Source organism: Tupaia chinensis, unplaced genomic scaffold (genome assembly GCF_000334495.1).
Source record: "Tupaia chinensis unplaced genomic scaffold, TupChi_1.0 Scaffold144255_1, whole genome shotgun sequence".
Classification (NCBI taxonomy): Eukaryota; Metazoa; Chordata; class Mammalia; order Scandentia; family Tupaiidae; genus Tupaia; species Tupaia belangeri.
Window position 1 is genome coordinate 3,989,509 of NW_006204113.1, and position 16,094 is coordinate 4,005,602.

Sequence of the window (16,094 nt, forward strand, 5' to 3'; positions counted from 1 at the left end):
CAGCTCCCGGGCCTGGGCACTCAGTCCCGGCAGAGCCGACCGCCGCCCCGGGCTGGCACTTTTGACCGAGAAGGAAGGGAGGGGCGACTACTTCCTGAATCACTTGCAAAGCCCAAGGCGACCGCGCGGGGAGCTTGGCCGGTGCTGCGCCGCGATGTCGGGGGGATCTGCCAGGAGTCTGGCGAAGGGTGAGGCCTGCCCACCTCGAGGGAAGGGGTGATCTCGGCGACCCCCGGTCGCGTGTCGGAGCGAAGCCGCCCTGGAAGCCGGGCCGCCCCGAAGGGCCCCGGCCGGCTGGGAAGGGATCGGGGCCGGGATCCGGGCCACCGCGCATCGGTCCTCTCCGCATTGGGACCCAGGGGCGGTGGGAGGCTGGGATCCAGACCGTTCTGGGGGTGTAACTGCGTCTGCTTCTCCCCGCAGGAAGCGAGCCCCCAGGGCCGGTCCCAGAAGGCGTGATCCGCGTCTACAGCATGAGGTTCTGTCCATTTGCTGAGAGGACGCGTCTGGTCTTGGAGGCCAAGAGAATCCGGTGAGGACTTAGGCGCGGGGCGCTCCGGGAGGGGCTGGAGCCCGCTGCTGTGGCGGCGGGGTTCAGGATCTTCGATAGGGCCCTGGAGCTTTTTTGACTTCAAAATGAACTGTTACCATCCTTTTGGGGAATGGTGAGAAGTGAGGAAATGCTATGGACTCCACTCGGCTAGGACTCCTCATTGAAATTAACCAGCCATTTTATGAATTGGAAAAGCTGAGACTCCAGTTGAGTTGGTGATTTGCTCAAGATCACTAAGCTGGTGCTCCCTGGCAGCAGCTGTTTTAGCTCTGGCAAGGTCCTGGATTTCTGGTCCAGTGCTTTTCGCTTTTCTCCATGCTTTTTCCGCATATTTTATACTGTTCTCTGTTATTCTGAGTATATGGCTCCCCCCCCACCACGAGGAACCTACCCCAGGACAGAATTCAGACTTTGACCACCACCACCCCCCAGCAGAGTGCTAAGTTTACTAAACATATGACTATAGATTGGGATGTTGGTTTAGTCAAAGAAAAGAAGTGTCCATGTCTAAAAATTCAATCTTTTGAGAAGCTTCATTATTTAAACTAGTGTAGTGAATGATCTATTGGGTTTTTGCAGAAAACATGCAAGCTGTTTGGCTTTTCTCTTATGCCAACCACCTTCCTTCCAATGACCTTTGGAATGTGTTGAATATGATTTTAGATACTGGTAGTGTAGGAGGCTCTGTGGAAGTTTAAAACATAGTCGCCATTTTTTTTTAAGTGGTGGCCATTTCTCAATATACTTTAATATTATTTTAAAATTTGCTACAGGGCATGAGCACTCACTGGAGAGAGACAGACAGACAGACAGACAGACAGAGGGAGGAAGCATTCCCCACCCCATCCCAAGAAAGAAGAGCCATCTCTCTCAATCCCTTCTCCATTATCCTCTCAGAATTTGGAAGACTCATGCAAATGCACCTGGTGCATTTTTCAAGTGACCAAGTCCAGGACCGAATTGCACAACTGGCCATATAGCAGCATCCAGCTGCCTTAACCCGCAGATCACCAGTGGGCCCCATAGCCCTCAGTCTTAAGGAGTTACATTTGTGTGCTTCCATTAGGGTTTGTAAACTAATTTTAATCTTCTAGGGAAGAACTAATTAAGCAGTGTGTGTGTGTGTGTGTGTGTGTGTGTGTGTAATAGCCTAAAAGAAATGTAAGATGTATTATAAAAAAGCGGTCTTTTTGATTAACCATCAGTTCACTAAAATTTGCATTTTATTTGGATAAAATTATGAGTCTGAACACATAGCAAAGTACTTGCTATGTTAGTAACATTTCTTTTTTTTTCTTTTAGAGGTTTTTTCGCTGTAGGGCGCGTGCGCTCGCCAGACAGACAGAGAGAGACAGAGAGACAGAAAGCGAGAAATCACCCCCCAGGGGGGATGGTCACGCCGCAATCCCTTTTCCTCCATTCTCCTCTCGGGATCTTGGGCACGCATGCACACGCGCCCGGCGTGAGTTTTAAGCCACCGGGTCCGGGACGCGAACCGCAGTGGACTACGTGGGAGTCCAGCGACATAGCCATTATGCTAACTGCTGGTTCCCTCATTTGTCAAAAACACTATCTTATCCAAAACATTGTAATGTTTGCTGTATCATTAATGGTAAGAATTATTTTATTATAGGTAAGAGAAATCTAATTCAAATTGGATTGAAAACAAAGATACTTTTGGGCCAATAGGTGGCATAGAGATTAAGGGGCTGGGTTCCACATAGCCACTTGTGTGGTTTGAATCCTGCTGGACACTAACTCCCCACTCCCACCTCCACTTGAAAAAAAATAATGTATACATGTGTATACATGCCCAAAATCTCAAGAGGAGAATGGAGGAGAAGGGATTGCAGTGTGGCCATTCCCATATTTCTCACTTTCTGTATCTCTCTGGCGAGCGCACACACCTCATAAAATCTTAAAAAAAGAAAAAAAAAAGAGAGAGAGAGAGACAGACAGACAGACACGCTTTTCACACTCAGGTAAAACTGAAAAGTTCAGGAGCAAGAAGATAAAGCTAGATTCAGGGACATCAAGTCCTGGGTTCTGTGCTCTTTCTGATAGTTCTTGCTGGTGTCACTCCAAAAGTGGGGCTGGGGAGCTCCCATAAGGGAGTGTCCCCAACCTCTTGAGATGGGGCAATTGAGATTCCACAGAAAAGAGCACTAAACACTGGGGTGGAGTGGAAGGGATCAGTACAAAGCACTTAGGGGAGTTTACAGATGGACTGCAGAGTATCCTCCAGAGAGTCAGCAAGAGAAAGGTGTTCTACCCAGGTGTGTTGTAACTAGGCAGATTAGAGTATTGAATTTACGAATTTTGGGACTGCTAGGGCAGTTTCTTTCGGAATTCAGCATAACAAACTAAACATCTTTTTTTAAAAAAAATTTATTTTACTTATTGTTAATTTGGCATAGGACATGTGTGCCCACCAGAGAGAGAGACAGAGAAAGAGGGACAGTGAGAAAGCAAGCTGCCAGGTCTGGGACTTGAAGTGCAGTCAGCCATTGGGAGTCCAGCTCCTTAACCGTCACGCCACCTGCTGGTCCTAAACATCTTTATCAGTGCTCTGAAACGTTGCAGGCCTGGTGAGGGCTCAAGACTGCAGGAGAAATGCAGCTGACTATATCACAGAGTGGTCAAGGTTCTTTGTGCTTCTTGGTCAGGATAAGAAAAAATGTGGGGAGAACAGGGAAACCCTACATGTGCCCAACCCCCTAAGAACTCTAGGTTAAAAACAACCTGGCCTTACCGGTACCATTTTCCAAAGGAAAATTGAGGTTATATTACCATAATTGTGGAAGGGAATTGTATGTAATGGCTCCAGTTGAACAACAGAGGTCTAATACATTCATGGGTCAATTTAAGTTTGAAATTCAGGAGACTTATTGGCAAAGTTTTATCACATGACATAACCTAACAAAGGCATGGCTTGCTCTACAAGGTATATCTTCCAACTTGTTGTGGTAGGTGTGTTGACTTACTGGCTTATAATGGCAGGTTACCAAAATGTGTTTGTGTTCTGATGGACTTCTTTATCACAAAAACCCAGGATCTACCTTTTGTTTTCCTAGTATAAATTGTCAAAAATGGATCATTCTTTCACAGGGGGCTTGTTTTTCTCTTAATGGCTAATCTCTGAGTGTCCAATATTCTGTGAGCTTATAAACCATTTAATACAACACACATAGGCTTGTGGTCAAGCTGGCTATTCCTTTGTTTCCATAGAAAATTACATATTTAAATCCACAAACTAAATGTTATTCTAGCTACTGCTGTTGATGAGGAAATAGGCAACAGCAAAAGGTAAATTTGTTCTATCGAACAATTATACAACTTTAACAATTATATGGACCTGACTTTAAAATTACAAGACCTTTTGTTTCTTATTTTATCTACAATCTCTCAGGCAATCTCAAGATAGATCCAATTACAGTTTGAATATAGCCTGAACTTCACCTTTTTTTTTTCTTTTGGTTTACTTTGTATGATTTACCTATGTAACATTTTTAAAAACATATCGACATATGGAGATTTAATTTGAGTTTATTTCGTGGGTGGATTTTTAGGACTCCTTAATATCTTTGTAAAAAGCAAGTAACTTTTTATTCAAATTAGCAAAACGAATTGAATTATATCATGTAGATTCTCATATGGTGAGTAGTGAACAAAATTCACTTAGTTACCTCATATAATTTACAATTAAGGTAACTCTTAGCCAAAAATGGAGTTTCTTATTGAGTTTTAAAGCATTTCCACCTATTTATTCATTCACCAATAAATATTTACTGAGTCTCTCTCTGTAACTATTTTTTTCAAAGAGAGACTTTGGCTATTGGGCATGTGTGCTCACTGAAGAGACACAGAAAGCAAGAAATCACTCCCTAGGGGGGGTAAACACACTGCAATCCTTTCTCCATTCTCCTCTTGGTGTTCTGGGCACGCACACACTTGTGCCAGGCATGAATTTCAAGTCACTGGTTCTGGGGGACCTGAACTGCGGTTGATTGACTATGGGGGAGTCCAGTGATGTAACTACTACGCCATCTGCTGGGCCCTCTGAAACTATTTTTATTTTCTTCTTAGCATTTATCTCTTTTTTTTTTTTTTGCTATAGGGCACGTGCACTCGCCAGAAAGACAGAGACCAGACTGAGAGACAGAAAGTGAGAAATCACCTCCTGGGGGGATGGCCAAACCACAATCCCTTCTCCTCCATTCTCCTCTTGGGATTTGGGCACACACGCATGCACACGCACCTGATGTGAGTTTAAGCCACCAGGTCCGGGACTTGAACCGTAGTCGATTACATGGGAGTCCAGTGACGTAACCATTACGCCATCTCCTGGTCCCAGCATTTATCTATTTAAAATTAGCTCATTTATGTTTATTACTATGAACAAGACACACAAGATCCCTACTTTATAGAGCTTACATTCTAAGGAGTTAACTTAAACAGGAAAGTAAGTGAGCAAAGTAATTTCAGATACATATCAATTCAGTGATGAAAGTAAAACAAGACGATCACATCATAGAGACAGATTGCTCAGCAACTTCAGAATGGTGGTTGTGGAGGGTTCTCTGAGCATTGGTGTTTGATCTGGGAAGACCTACGAGAAAACAAGCAGAAAAGGAGGAACAGGAACAGCAAGTGCAAAGGTGGCAACACATTTAGTAAATTCAATGAATGTAAAAAAGGCTAATATGCAGGGAAAAGCTTCATGATATTGGTCTTGGCAATGATTCCATGTGTATGACACTAAAAGTACAAAATGAAACAAAATAAACCCTGGGGGGAAATACAAACAAGTGGAACTACATCAAACTAAAAAGCTTCTGCAACAGCAAAAGAAATATTAACAGAATGATTAAGACAAGCTGTGGAAGGGGAGAAAATATTTGCAAACCATTTCTCTGATAAGGAGTTAATTCTCAAAATATAAAAGAAATTAAATGACAAAAAAATTAATCACCTGATTAAAAAGGAGGCTAAGGAGTTGCATAGAAGTTTCTCCAAAGAAGATGGACAACTGGCCAACAGGTATATAAAAAATACTTTTTGTCATTAATCATGAGGGAAGTGCAAATCAAAATCACAATGAGGTAATTGCCTCAAATACTTCAGGAGGACTGTAATAAGACATGTTAGCAAGCATATATAGAAACTGAAATCCTTGCATACTGTCAATGAGAATGAAAAATAATGCAGCTGCTTTGAAAAACATGGACATTCCTCAAAAAAAAAAAAAAGGAAGAAAAATAGAACTACCATATGATTCAGAAATCCTGCTTTTGGATATGTAAGAGGACTTTAAAAATCTCATGGGAGGGACCAGCAGTTGGCGTAATGGATATATCGCTGGACTCCCATGTAATCGACCATGGTTCAAGTCCCAGACCCGGTAGCTTAAAACTCACACCAGGTGCATGTGTGTGCGTGCCCAAGATCCTGAGAGGAGAATGGAGGAGAAGGGATTGCAATGTGGCCATCTCCCCTGGGGGATGTGATTTCTCACTTTCTGTCTCTCTGTCTCTCTCTGTCTTTCTGGCAAGTGCATGTGCCCTATAGCAAAAACCTCAAAAAAAAAAAAAAAAAAAAAAGCTCATGGGAAATGGAATTATATAGTACAAGATTATTTTGGTGAAAAAAAAAAGAAATCTAGGTATAGTTTTTTTCTCATGTGTTTCACAATGAACTTCGTGAAGATTCCTGGTGTAGCCAAAAGAATTGACATCAGGATCTCAAAGAGATATTAGCGCTCTGTTCATTTTAGTACTATTCACATTAGAATAATGTCAGCATCCATCAACAACTGAAGAAAGAAAATGTATATACATACATTGTATAATGGATATAATATATAATAATAATGGAATATTATGGATTTAAAAAGAAAGGAATTTTGCAATGTGACACAACATGGATGGACCTTGAGGACATTATGCTAAGTGAAATAAGTCAGACATAAAAATAGAAATGTTGCTTGATTCCACTGAAAGGTGGAATCAATTTGACTATTCATGAATAGTCAAATTCATGAAATCTAAGATTGGAATAGAGGAACAAGACAGAATTAACTCTTACTTTGGGATCTGATCAGCTAAGTGAATTGCAGGAGATTCAAAAGTACAAAAAGTTTCATTGTCTTTATACTCTTATATGTGTCTTTCAGGCATGAAGTCATCAACATCAACCTGAAAAATAAACCTGAGTGGTTCTTTAAAAAGAATCCCTTTGGTCTGGTGCCAGTTCTGGAAAACAGTCAGGGTCAACTGGTCTATGAATCTGCCATTACTTGTGAGTACCTGGATGAAGCATATCCAGGCAGGAAGCTATTGCCAGATGACCCTTACGAGAAAGCTCGCCAAAAGATGATCTTTGAGTTATTCTCTAAGGTATTTGTAAGAAATTTCAACTATTTGAACCCTGTCCCTTTTTTTAGAAGTTAAATCAGTGATGTGTTTTATGGTTTAGTGATTTGAGAAACGAAAACAAAACAGGAATATGCCCTTAACAGTTGATATGTCTTACAGGTCTTCTTGTGATCCAGTTCCTGTTGACCTCTCCAAAGTTAACCCCTTTTCCTCTTTTCTTGATATTTTGTATTCCAGCCATACTAAACTTTTGTAGTTTTCCCAAACTCATTGCCTTCTCTTTCAACTCTAGCTGGAAGATTCTTCCCTCTTCTCACTTCGTTTGGTTATCACCCAATTTTTTTTTTAAATCAATTTATTGACAGACTGAGAGAGAGAGAGAGAAATAAATCAATGGGCTGACACCATGATCCTCTCCTAGTCTTCCCAGAAGGCCAGAAAGCACAGGCATCTGTGTGTGTACCCGGCGTGTACAGGTCAAACTGGGAAATGGGGAACCAGCAGTTAGCGTAATGGCTATGTCGCTGGACTCCCACGTAGTCGACCGCGGTTCGTGTCCCGGACCCGGTGGCTTAAAACTCACGCCGGGCGCGTGTGCGTGCGTGCCCAAGATCCCGAGAGGAGAATGGAGGAAAAGGGATTGCGGCGTGACCATCCCCCCTGGGGGGTGATTTCTCGCTTTCTGTCTCTATGTCTCTGTCTGTCTGGCGAGCGCACGCGCCCTACAGTGAAAATCTCTCAAAACTGGGAAATGAACCCATCCTCCACATGGCTTCCAGCATGTCACGGCAGCTGCTACGCCACTGCAGCCAAGTCCTCTCGCAGTCAAATGTTTTGTGCATCTACTTGAATGCTGCTGCCTCCTAAAAGCTCGTCCTGACTGGAGCATACTGTGTGTGCTAACTTTTCACTGTCAGGGACTCAGCACATGTGTATCTCCCATCTGGCCTGTGTATTACACTGAGGCTGTGAGGTCCTTGAGATTGAGGGAGAGGGGGGATTATACCAGTTGTTTTGGGACAATTATCCTTGGCTACCAGGATTATTAACACAGGTGGTGTAAGTCAAAGGTTAGATAGGCAGTCTCTGGGCAGATGTCATTGCAGAACTAGTCCTTATGTCAGGTTGCAGTGGGCTTTATGCAAGATTGTAGTTTTGGTAGAGTCCATTAAATAACAGTTCTTGTTACCAGGCACATTAGTGTGAGAAAATACCCCTTCCATGACCTTTCCCAGTTCAGTTCAGTCAGGATTGACACAAATGACTCAAGTTTGATTCTGACAGCTTTAACATTTTAGTAGTATAGTCAGCGATACAAGAATATCTGGTCTCTAGAGAAAGAAATGGTTTAAAAAAATACCTAGAAGATGTGAAATTTATATAGAGAACATATTGGGGGCTTTGTTGTCTTTTTCTTTTTTTAAGAGTTTTTGCAGTAGGGTGTGTACACTTGCAAGAGACACACAGAGAGGCAGAGAGACGGGAGGCAAGAAATCACCCCATGGACTGATAGCCATGCCACGATCACTTCTTCATTCTCCTCTTGGGGTTTTGGGCTCACATGGCAAGCGTTGAGTCTCAAGTTGTCTGGTCTGGGACTTAAACTGTGGTTGGCTACATAGGAGTCTGATACCTTAACCACTAGGCCACCTGCTGATCCCTAGAACATATTTAGGAGATACTGTAAAGGGATGGGAAAGGAAGGAGTCATTTGGCTTGACAGGACGAAGGTGAAAGAATAGTGGAAGTGACTACCGTCAGAGTTGATAGGGAATATGGCATTTATAAGAAACGTTGGAGAGTTTAAAAATCAGTAACAGAGATTTATTGTACTGTCTAGAAAGAAAAATCAGCTTGGAAAGTAAAGCTGGAGTGCCTACCAGTATTTTCCTACTCACTTTCAGGAAAGAGGTAGCCTATGTAACACATGATCCTGCCTTCCTGGCCACAGCTTACCATACCAGAGATAGATCTCAACCCCTTCCCTGCCACACTTGGGCCAATCATTTTTTTATTTTTACTTTTGTTTTTGTTTTGGCTATGGGGCATGTGCACTCACCAGAGAGAGGGAAACTGAGAAATCACTTCCCAGGGGAGATAATCACGCCTCAGTCTCTTCTCCATTCTCCTATTTGGATTTTGGACGTGCATGCACACATGCCTGACATATTTTCCAAGCCACTGGGTCTGAGACTCAAACCAGGTAGTCAGTAATGTGGGGTCCAGCCACTTTAACCACTATGCCACCTGGCTGGCTCACGGACCTATCATTTTTTTCTTGGGAACTTAGAAATGAGATGCAGACGAAGACAGTAAAGGTGTTAAACCTTGAAGCCGTGTGTGTGTGTGTGTGTGTAACTGGAGACTTGAAAAAGCAAAGCCATATAAAAAATAAATTTCTGAGAAAGCAAAAATGAAAAGCATCGGAAAGGGAACTGATATATGTAAAACAATATAGAGCAGATTTTTAAGGAAAAGCAGAGATGAAAGGCTAGGCAGGCCCAAATAGAAACGTGGACCTCAGGGTTGCCTTCAAACTCTCAGTTCCTATAGAGCAAGTTGTTTGGACATTCATGACTCTTCTGTGTTTTATAAATATGTGTTTCCTCAAACCTGGATGAGTGGACTTCTGTCTCTTGCAATGCGATGAGTCCAAAGACAGAAGTATTAAAACACACAAACACTTTCGCTACAAGTATTAAAGCATCTGACACTATACCTGTCAAGTCCTCAGGTAGTTTGTTCCTTTTGCAGTTTTCCAGTGTCCTCAAGGTAGAAATTAGAAATGTTCTAATTCCCATCACCGTCTGCAACTTGAGCCAAGGCCTGTGACCAAGACTCCATCAGATATACACAAGGTAGTTCAGTTCAGAAGTGAGCAATGGGAGCCATGGGTTCTGTTGGTGAGTTGTGGCAGAGCTTCCAGCTTCCAGGAACGGTAGTGGTTGCAAGATTTAGTTTCACAGTAGAAATAGCATTGGTGGGGCCAGCAAGTGGCATGAGAGCTAAAGGCACTGGATTACCACATGGCTGACCACAGTTCGAGTCCTGGACATGGCAGCTGCTTTCTCACTTTCCCTTTCTTTCTGTCTCTCTCCCTGGTAAAATTAAAAAAAAAAAAGGAATGAAATAAATAGATAGATATTAGAATTATTTTTTAAAAAGAAGAAAAAGAAAGAAAGAAGTAGCATTGGTGCCTAGTGGCATCTGTACTCGCCTCTGAGTGTATTTTCTGGCAGCAGCACACACTAGCATTTAGCGATCAGCTGACATTGATAGAACTGGGCACTTTCCATCAGGCCAATTCTCAGCGTGATTTCTGAATGTTCTTAGTTCCAGATCTATTTGTTCAGCCTCCCAGCAATTCTGTGTGCCACTTAGTGTTCTTTTAAGGAATCTTTTGGGCCTAGCTACAGTGGTGCAGGTAGCAGGGAACTCTTGTGCAATGCTGGGGCTATATGGGAAAGCTCTGGGTTTGGATCCTGGATCAAACTGAACACAATAGGCAGGGTCATGGGTACACCCATGATCCTAACTGGCTAGAAAGCTGCGAGAGGATTGTTGTGTGACAAGACCCTGTCAAAGGTCCCTGTCTCCCCATCTCTCTTCCTCCTACTCTGTCTGTCTTATGAAAAAAAGAAAAAATATAAATGAACACTAAAAACAAACAAAAAATTTTTTGGTTCAAATGCACTAAAGTGAGTTATACTACTTACAGCTTCCAGAAGCTTGATCAACAGCATCTTAGGCCACAACATTATTTCTAAGATCAGCCCATGACCTCTGTGAACACAGGGACGTAGTACATCCTTGAAGTTACTAGAACTCCCTGACCTGAGGACTGTGGAGGTTCTATCTTGTTTTTATATGAGAGGACTGAGGAGTTACCTTCAAACCAATAAACTGAAATTATTCTCTATCTAGGTGCCATCTTTGCTAACAAGCTTTATAAGAAGGCAAAATAAGAAAGATTGCTCTGATCTAAAAGAAGAATTTTGTAAAGAATTCAGCAAGCTGGAGGAGGTAATCAATGGGTTTTTATCACTTTTTAGCAGAGTAAACGATATACCATCTTTACTCTTTTTCCTTCTACTCTTTGCTTCATACTCCCATATCTTAAATTGCTTTATGACAATTAGAAGTAATATCAGGTATTACTACATTACTGGACTCCCGCATGGTTGACCGTGGTAAATCCCAGACCTGGTGGCTTAAAACTCATGCCAGGTGTGTGTGTGTGTGTGTGTGTGTGTGCTCAAGATCCCGAGAGGAGAATGGAGAAGGGACTGTGGCGTGGCCATCCCTCCTGGGGAGTGATTTCTTACTTTTTGTCTCTGTCTCTCCAGCAAGCGCACGTACCCTATAGCGAAAAACTCTCCCACCTCAATAAAAAGTCAAATAAAAATTTTTAGTTATTTTGCTTAAGATATAAACCAAAACATGTAAAAATATTTTATAGACTTGCTTATAAAACGTTATTGCACTGACACTAAAATAATGAAAAAGGGAAAATTTGTCTGCATTTCTAGTCACCTGATTCCATTTTTTTCATGTTTGTAGTCCTTGTCCATATATTTTTTAAAATTTTATTTTTTATGCTCTGTAATCAGAGCATAGATGTCATTCTGTGTGATTTTTCAACTTACTATTATTAGTAACATTAATTAAATCTTAAACTACCACAAAAAGTTTGCCACCAATCATATGTGGGAATTCCAAGTGTTTACCTTCTTTAGAGTGTGCTACTTGGGCTTTTTGGACAGTTTTCTCTTGGCGTTAAGACATTTCATTTGTACTTGGCCTGAGTATTTTACTGATAGAAGACATGGTTGCTATCATTTATGGGAGGCATCCTAATGTTTTATCAGTAAGTATGAAGTCTGCTATAGATTTTTTCCAGAAACATTTCTTGGAGTTTTTCTTCTATTACTAGTTTGCTAATTTTTAATAATTTTTAAAAGAATGACTATTTAACTCTATTATTTATGTATTTATTTATTTGAATTTGACCAAAGAGGGGAAAGTAAGCAAGCAAGCTGCCAGTGGGACCAGCAGTTGGCATAATGGCTATGTCACTGGACTCCCACGTAGTCAACCGTGGTTTGAGTCCTGGACCCGGTGGCTTAAACTCACGCCGGGCACGTGTACTTGCATGCCCAAGATCCCAAAGGGAGAATGGAGAAGGGATTGTGGCGTGGCCATCCTCCCTGGGGGGAGGGGTGATTTCTCACTGTCTCTCTGTCTCTGTCTTCCTGGTGAGTGCACGCACGCTATAGCAAAAAAAAAGTTTGCTAATTTTTGAAAAGCCATGAGTAAGCCATGAGAATGTACTAAGTACAGCTTGACTCGTTAAAGAATTTTTGTATATGTATTTCATAAATGAGATTGACTCTTAACTTTCTGTTCTTACAGTATTGTTATTAGGTTTTGATATTAAGGACAGTATTCTTTTTTTTTTTTTAAGAGAGATTTTTGCTATAGGGCACATGCAGTCTCCAGAGAAACAGAGAGACGAAAGCAAGACATTAACCCCCTTGGGAGATGGCCACACCGCAATCTCTTCTCCATTCTCCTCTTGGGATTTTGGGCACACAAGCACACATGCCCGGCATGAGTTTTAAGCTGCCGGGTCTGGGACTAGAACTATAGTTGACTACATGGAAGTTCAGTGACATAGACATTATGCCATCTGCTGGTCCCAGGACAGTATTAGTTTTAATTTACATTTCCCTGATGATTATGCATTGAGCATCTTTTCAAATGATTATTGCCTATTTGGACATTCTCTTTTGTGACTGTCAAGCCTTGTTCATTTTTCTAATGGATTATTTGCCATTTTTTAATAAATAGTTTCCAAGATTTCTATATTGAGTACCAGTCCTTTGTACAAGAGTACTTTGAAAAGTTTGTAGAAAAATGGCATTAAAGTACAAGTTTATTATGGCACAGGTATTTTGAAATCCATGCATTTTTTTAATAATATGCATTTCCCTTAACTACTTAAAGACTCCTTGTATTTTAAAGATCGTGTACTCTGTGGTTTGATATATATTTCTCCATTTTTCATTTTATTTTGTTGATTGCTTTGATTTATCCCAGGACAACAGATTCTAAAGCTTAAAACTGATCAAACACAAAATCCCAATATAGATATATCAGAGTAAAAGCTGTTGCTCTTACCTACTCTGAGTAATTTATGTTCATCATTTCTTTTTTTTTTTTTTTTTTTTTTTTTTTAGAGGTTTTCCACATAGGGGGGGCCCCCAGACAGAGAAAGACATAGAGACAGAAAGTGAGAAATCACCCGGGGGGATGGTCACGCTGCAATCCCTTCTCCTCCATTCGCCTCTCGGGATCTTGGGCACGCACACACACGCGCCCGGCGTGAGTTTTAAGCCGCCGGGTTTGGGACTCGAACTGCGGTCGACTACGTGGGAGTCCAGCGACACAGCCATTACGCTAACTGCTGGTCCCTATGTTCATCATTTCTAACACTGAATCTTTCTAGATGCTCAAATAAGAAATATTCTTATCTGCTTAATGTTTAGGTTCTGAATACTAAGAAGACATCCTTCTTTGGGGGCAGTTCCCCTTCTATGGTTGATTACCTCATGTGGCCCTGGTTTGAACGGCTGGAAGTACTGGAGTTAAATGAGTAAGACATTTGAATATTTTGTGCATAATTTAGGATGACAGTTGGACTAGTGTATGTATTTTTCTGAACGAAAATTAGAATACTTATACAATTGGTATGAATGAGAACAAGCAGACGGGAGAATTTTGGACTATTCAGGGCACGTCAGATACCTATACTTAAGATCCCTCCCCATCTCTGAAGTGGCAGATTTCTGTGACATGTAGTAAAATGGTTTTTATTTCTTTTCATTTTTAGAGATTTTTGTCTTAGGCATGCAATTGCTGGAGAGAGACAGACTTGCTGGAGAGAGACAGACAGACACAGTGAGAGTTAAAGTGAGAAATCACCCCTCAGGAGGGATGGCCACGCAGCAATCCCTTCTCCATTTTCCTCTTGGGATCTTGGGTACACACACCCATACGCCTGGCATTCTTTTGAAGCCATCGGATCCAGGATCTGAACTGTGGTCAGCCATGTGGGAGTCTAGTGATGCAATTGCTATGCCATCTGCTGATCACAAGATGTTTTAAAATTTACTCTTTACTTCCTGGTTAAAAACCCATAAGGATGTAAATTTTTATAAGGATACTGCTGCAGAACTCTATGACCATTGCTCCTTCACTATTTTTCGAATTCCAAGTTTTGAGTTTGGCAACCATCTTGGCTTGCTCCCACTTCTTAGAGATATTCAGTTATTTTCAGTCACTATCTGGCCATTTAATAGTAACTATGTAACATTTTAATTTGCCTTTCATATTCTTATTATAAAGTTATGTCTCTTAGTTTGGCCAAATTTTCATACTAACTGAGCAAGACTCTAGTCTCAGATTTCTCTTCCATAAAACAGTCCTCTACAAGATGGAATTATGGAATGAGTATATGCATTTTTTTTAAATGTAAAAAAATATGTTAAAAGGCCAGAGGAAAACAAAATGAAGCCTAGAGTGATGATGATATATGGGAGACTTCTTAGTTCATCTTAACACTTTTCATTCTATCCTCAACAGTTACGTGGACCACACTCCAAAACTGAAGCTCTGGATGGCGGCCATGAAAAAAGATCCCACAGTATCGGCCCTCCTCATTGATGCGAAGACCTTTAATGGTTTCCTAGATCTCTACTTACAGAATAGCCCTGAGGCCTGTGACTACGGGCTCTGAAGTGGGCCAGTCAGTAATGACACTGGCTGATACTGTCCTTCACTGATATAACATGATTTTCATTGCTCTCGCATCTCATTGGTTCACTTTCTCTCTGATTTGACATCATGGCCTAATTGTGGGGTCTTCTCCGGGCCCTCCTACAGAAATGTAAACACGTTTCCTGTCTGAAGATGCTCAACTGACTGAAGGTTCTGTTATAACATAGTCTATGCTAAAAACCCCAAATTATTTCTAGTGAGATCTGGACTTCAATTTAGGTTTCTAAATGTCCATAGGACATTTCCACTTGGATACCCTGATGCTCTTTCAACTCTGAAGTTTGTTTTCTGGTTTCTGAGTCAAGGAACTCTCAGGTCTTCTTTCTTTCCCTCCATCATCAACTTTTACTCCATCTTTTCTATCAACTTAGTTTTACTCCATCTTTTCTTTCTTCTTTTCAGAGAGATTGTTTCCTATAGAGTGCATGCACTCTCTGGAGAGACAGAAAGCAAGAAATCATGCCTCCCCCCATCCACCCCCCAAATGGCCATACTGCAATCCCTCCTCCTCCATCCTCCTCTTGGGATTTTGGACATCCACGCACAGGTGCCTGGCATGAGTTTTAAGTTACTGGGTCCAGGACTTGAACTTAATCGGCCATGTGGAGTCCAGTGAGGTAACCATTACACCATTTGCTGGTCTCCAACCTCGTATTGCCACTGAAAAAAAGACGCTTAAAGCTCGGTGACTGGATGGCCACCTTTTCAGTCTCTCAGTCTGTAATCTCTAACCCCTTTAAATCCTTCCTGCCAAATCCCATGCTGGACACATAGTAGGTTCCCCTCATAGATAATACTGTGGCAACCACATCAGTCGGTGTATAGGGCTGGAAGAGTAATGTCTCCCCATTGAGAGACATTAATGCCATCTTCTACTGGTTTCCATAGTCTCCTGGGCTCCTCATTATTTTTATCATTATTATCTCTGCAAGAAAAGGTAGGTAAGAGCATGTTGCATTGCACAGGTATGACTAAGGTCCCAAGGTTAAATTAGGCCTTAAGATGCTGGTAGGAAGGTCTCGAGAACACCCCCAGCACACTGCCCTTACCATCAGAATTAGGGGGCAGCGAACCCGCTCCAACGGTCTGGTTTTCCGTACTTATTTGCCAGTGAGGAAAACCTCAGTGACTAAGCTTCAGAGTGCATAACCATCACCTCTGGCTCACCGCTGCATTTCCGACTCAGTAGGTCTGCAGCGGGTCGCGAAATCTGTATCTAAAGTGAGTTCCCACCCCATGGTGATGCAGGCGATGTGGGCGCCTCGCGGGCTGACTTCACAAACGGCCTCTCGTGGCTGACCCTCCGCCGCCGCCAACGCGCCGGCTCC

At 42.0% G+C, this 16,094-nt stretch overlaps 1 protein-coding gene across 1 annotated transcript; it reads left to right on the forward strand.

Moving 5' to 3' along the window:
- Positions 1–53: 53 nt before the first annotated feature.
- GSTO1 (glutathione S-transferase omega 1) lies at positions 54–14,798 on the forward strand. The gene is made up of 6 exons (XM_006166416.3): positions 54–188; positions 424–532; positions 6,726–6,948; positions 10,852–10,950; positions 13,476–13,582; positions 14,572–14,798. The coding sequence occupies exons 1-6, from the start codon at positions 155–157 to the stop codon at positions 14,723–14,725; spliced, it is 726 nt and encodes a 241-aa protein (XP_006166478.1). The 5' UTR covers positions 54–154; the 3' UTR covers positions 14,726–14,798.
- Positions 14,799–16,094: the final 1,296 nt, after the last annotated feature.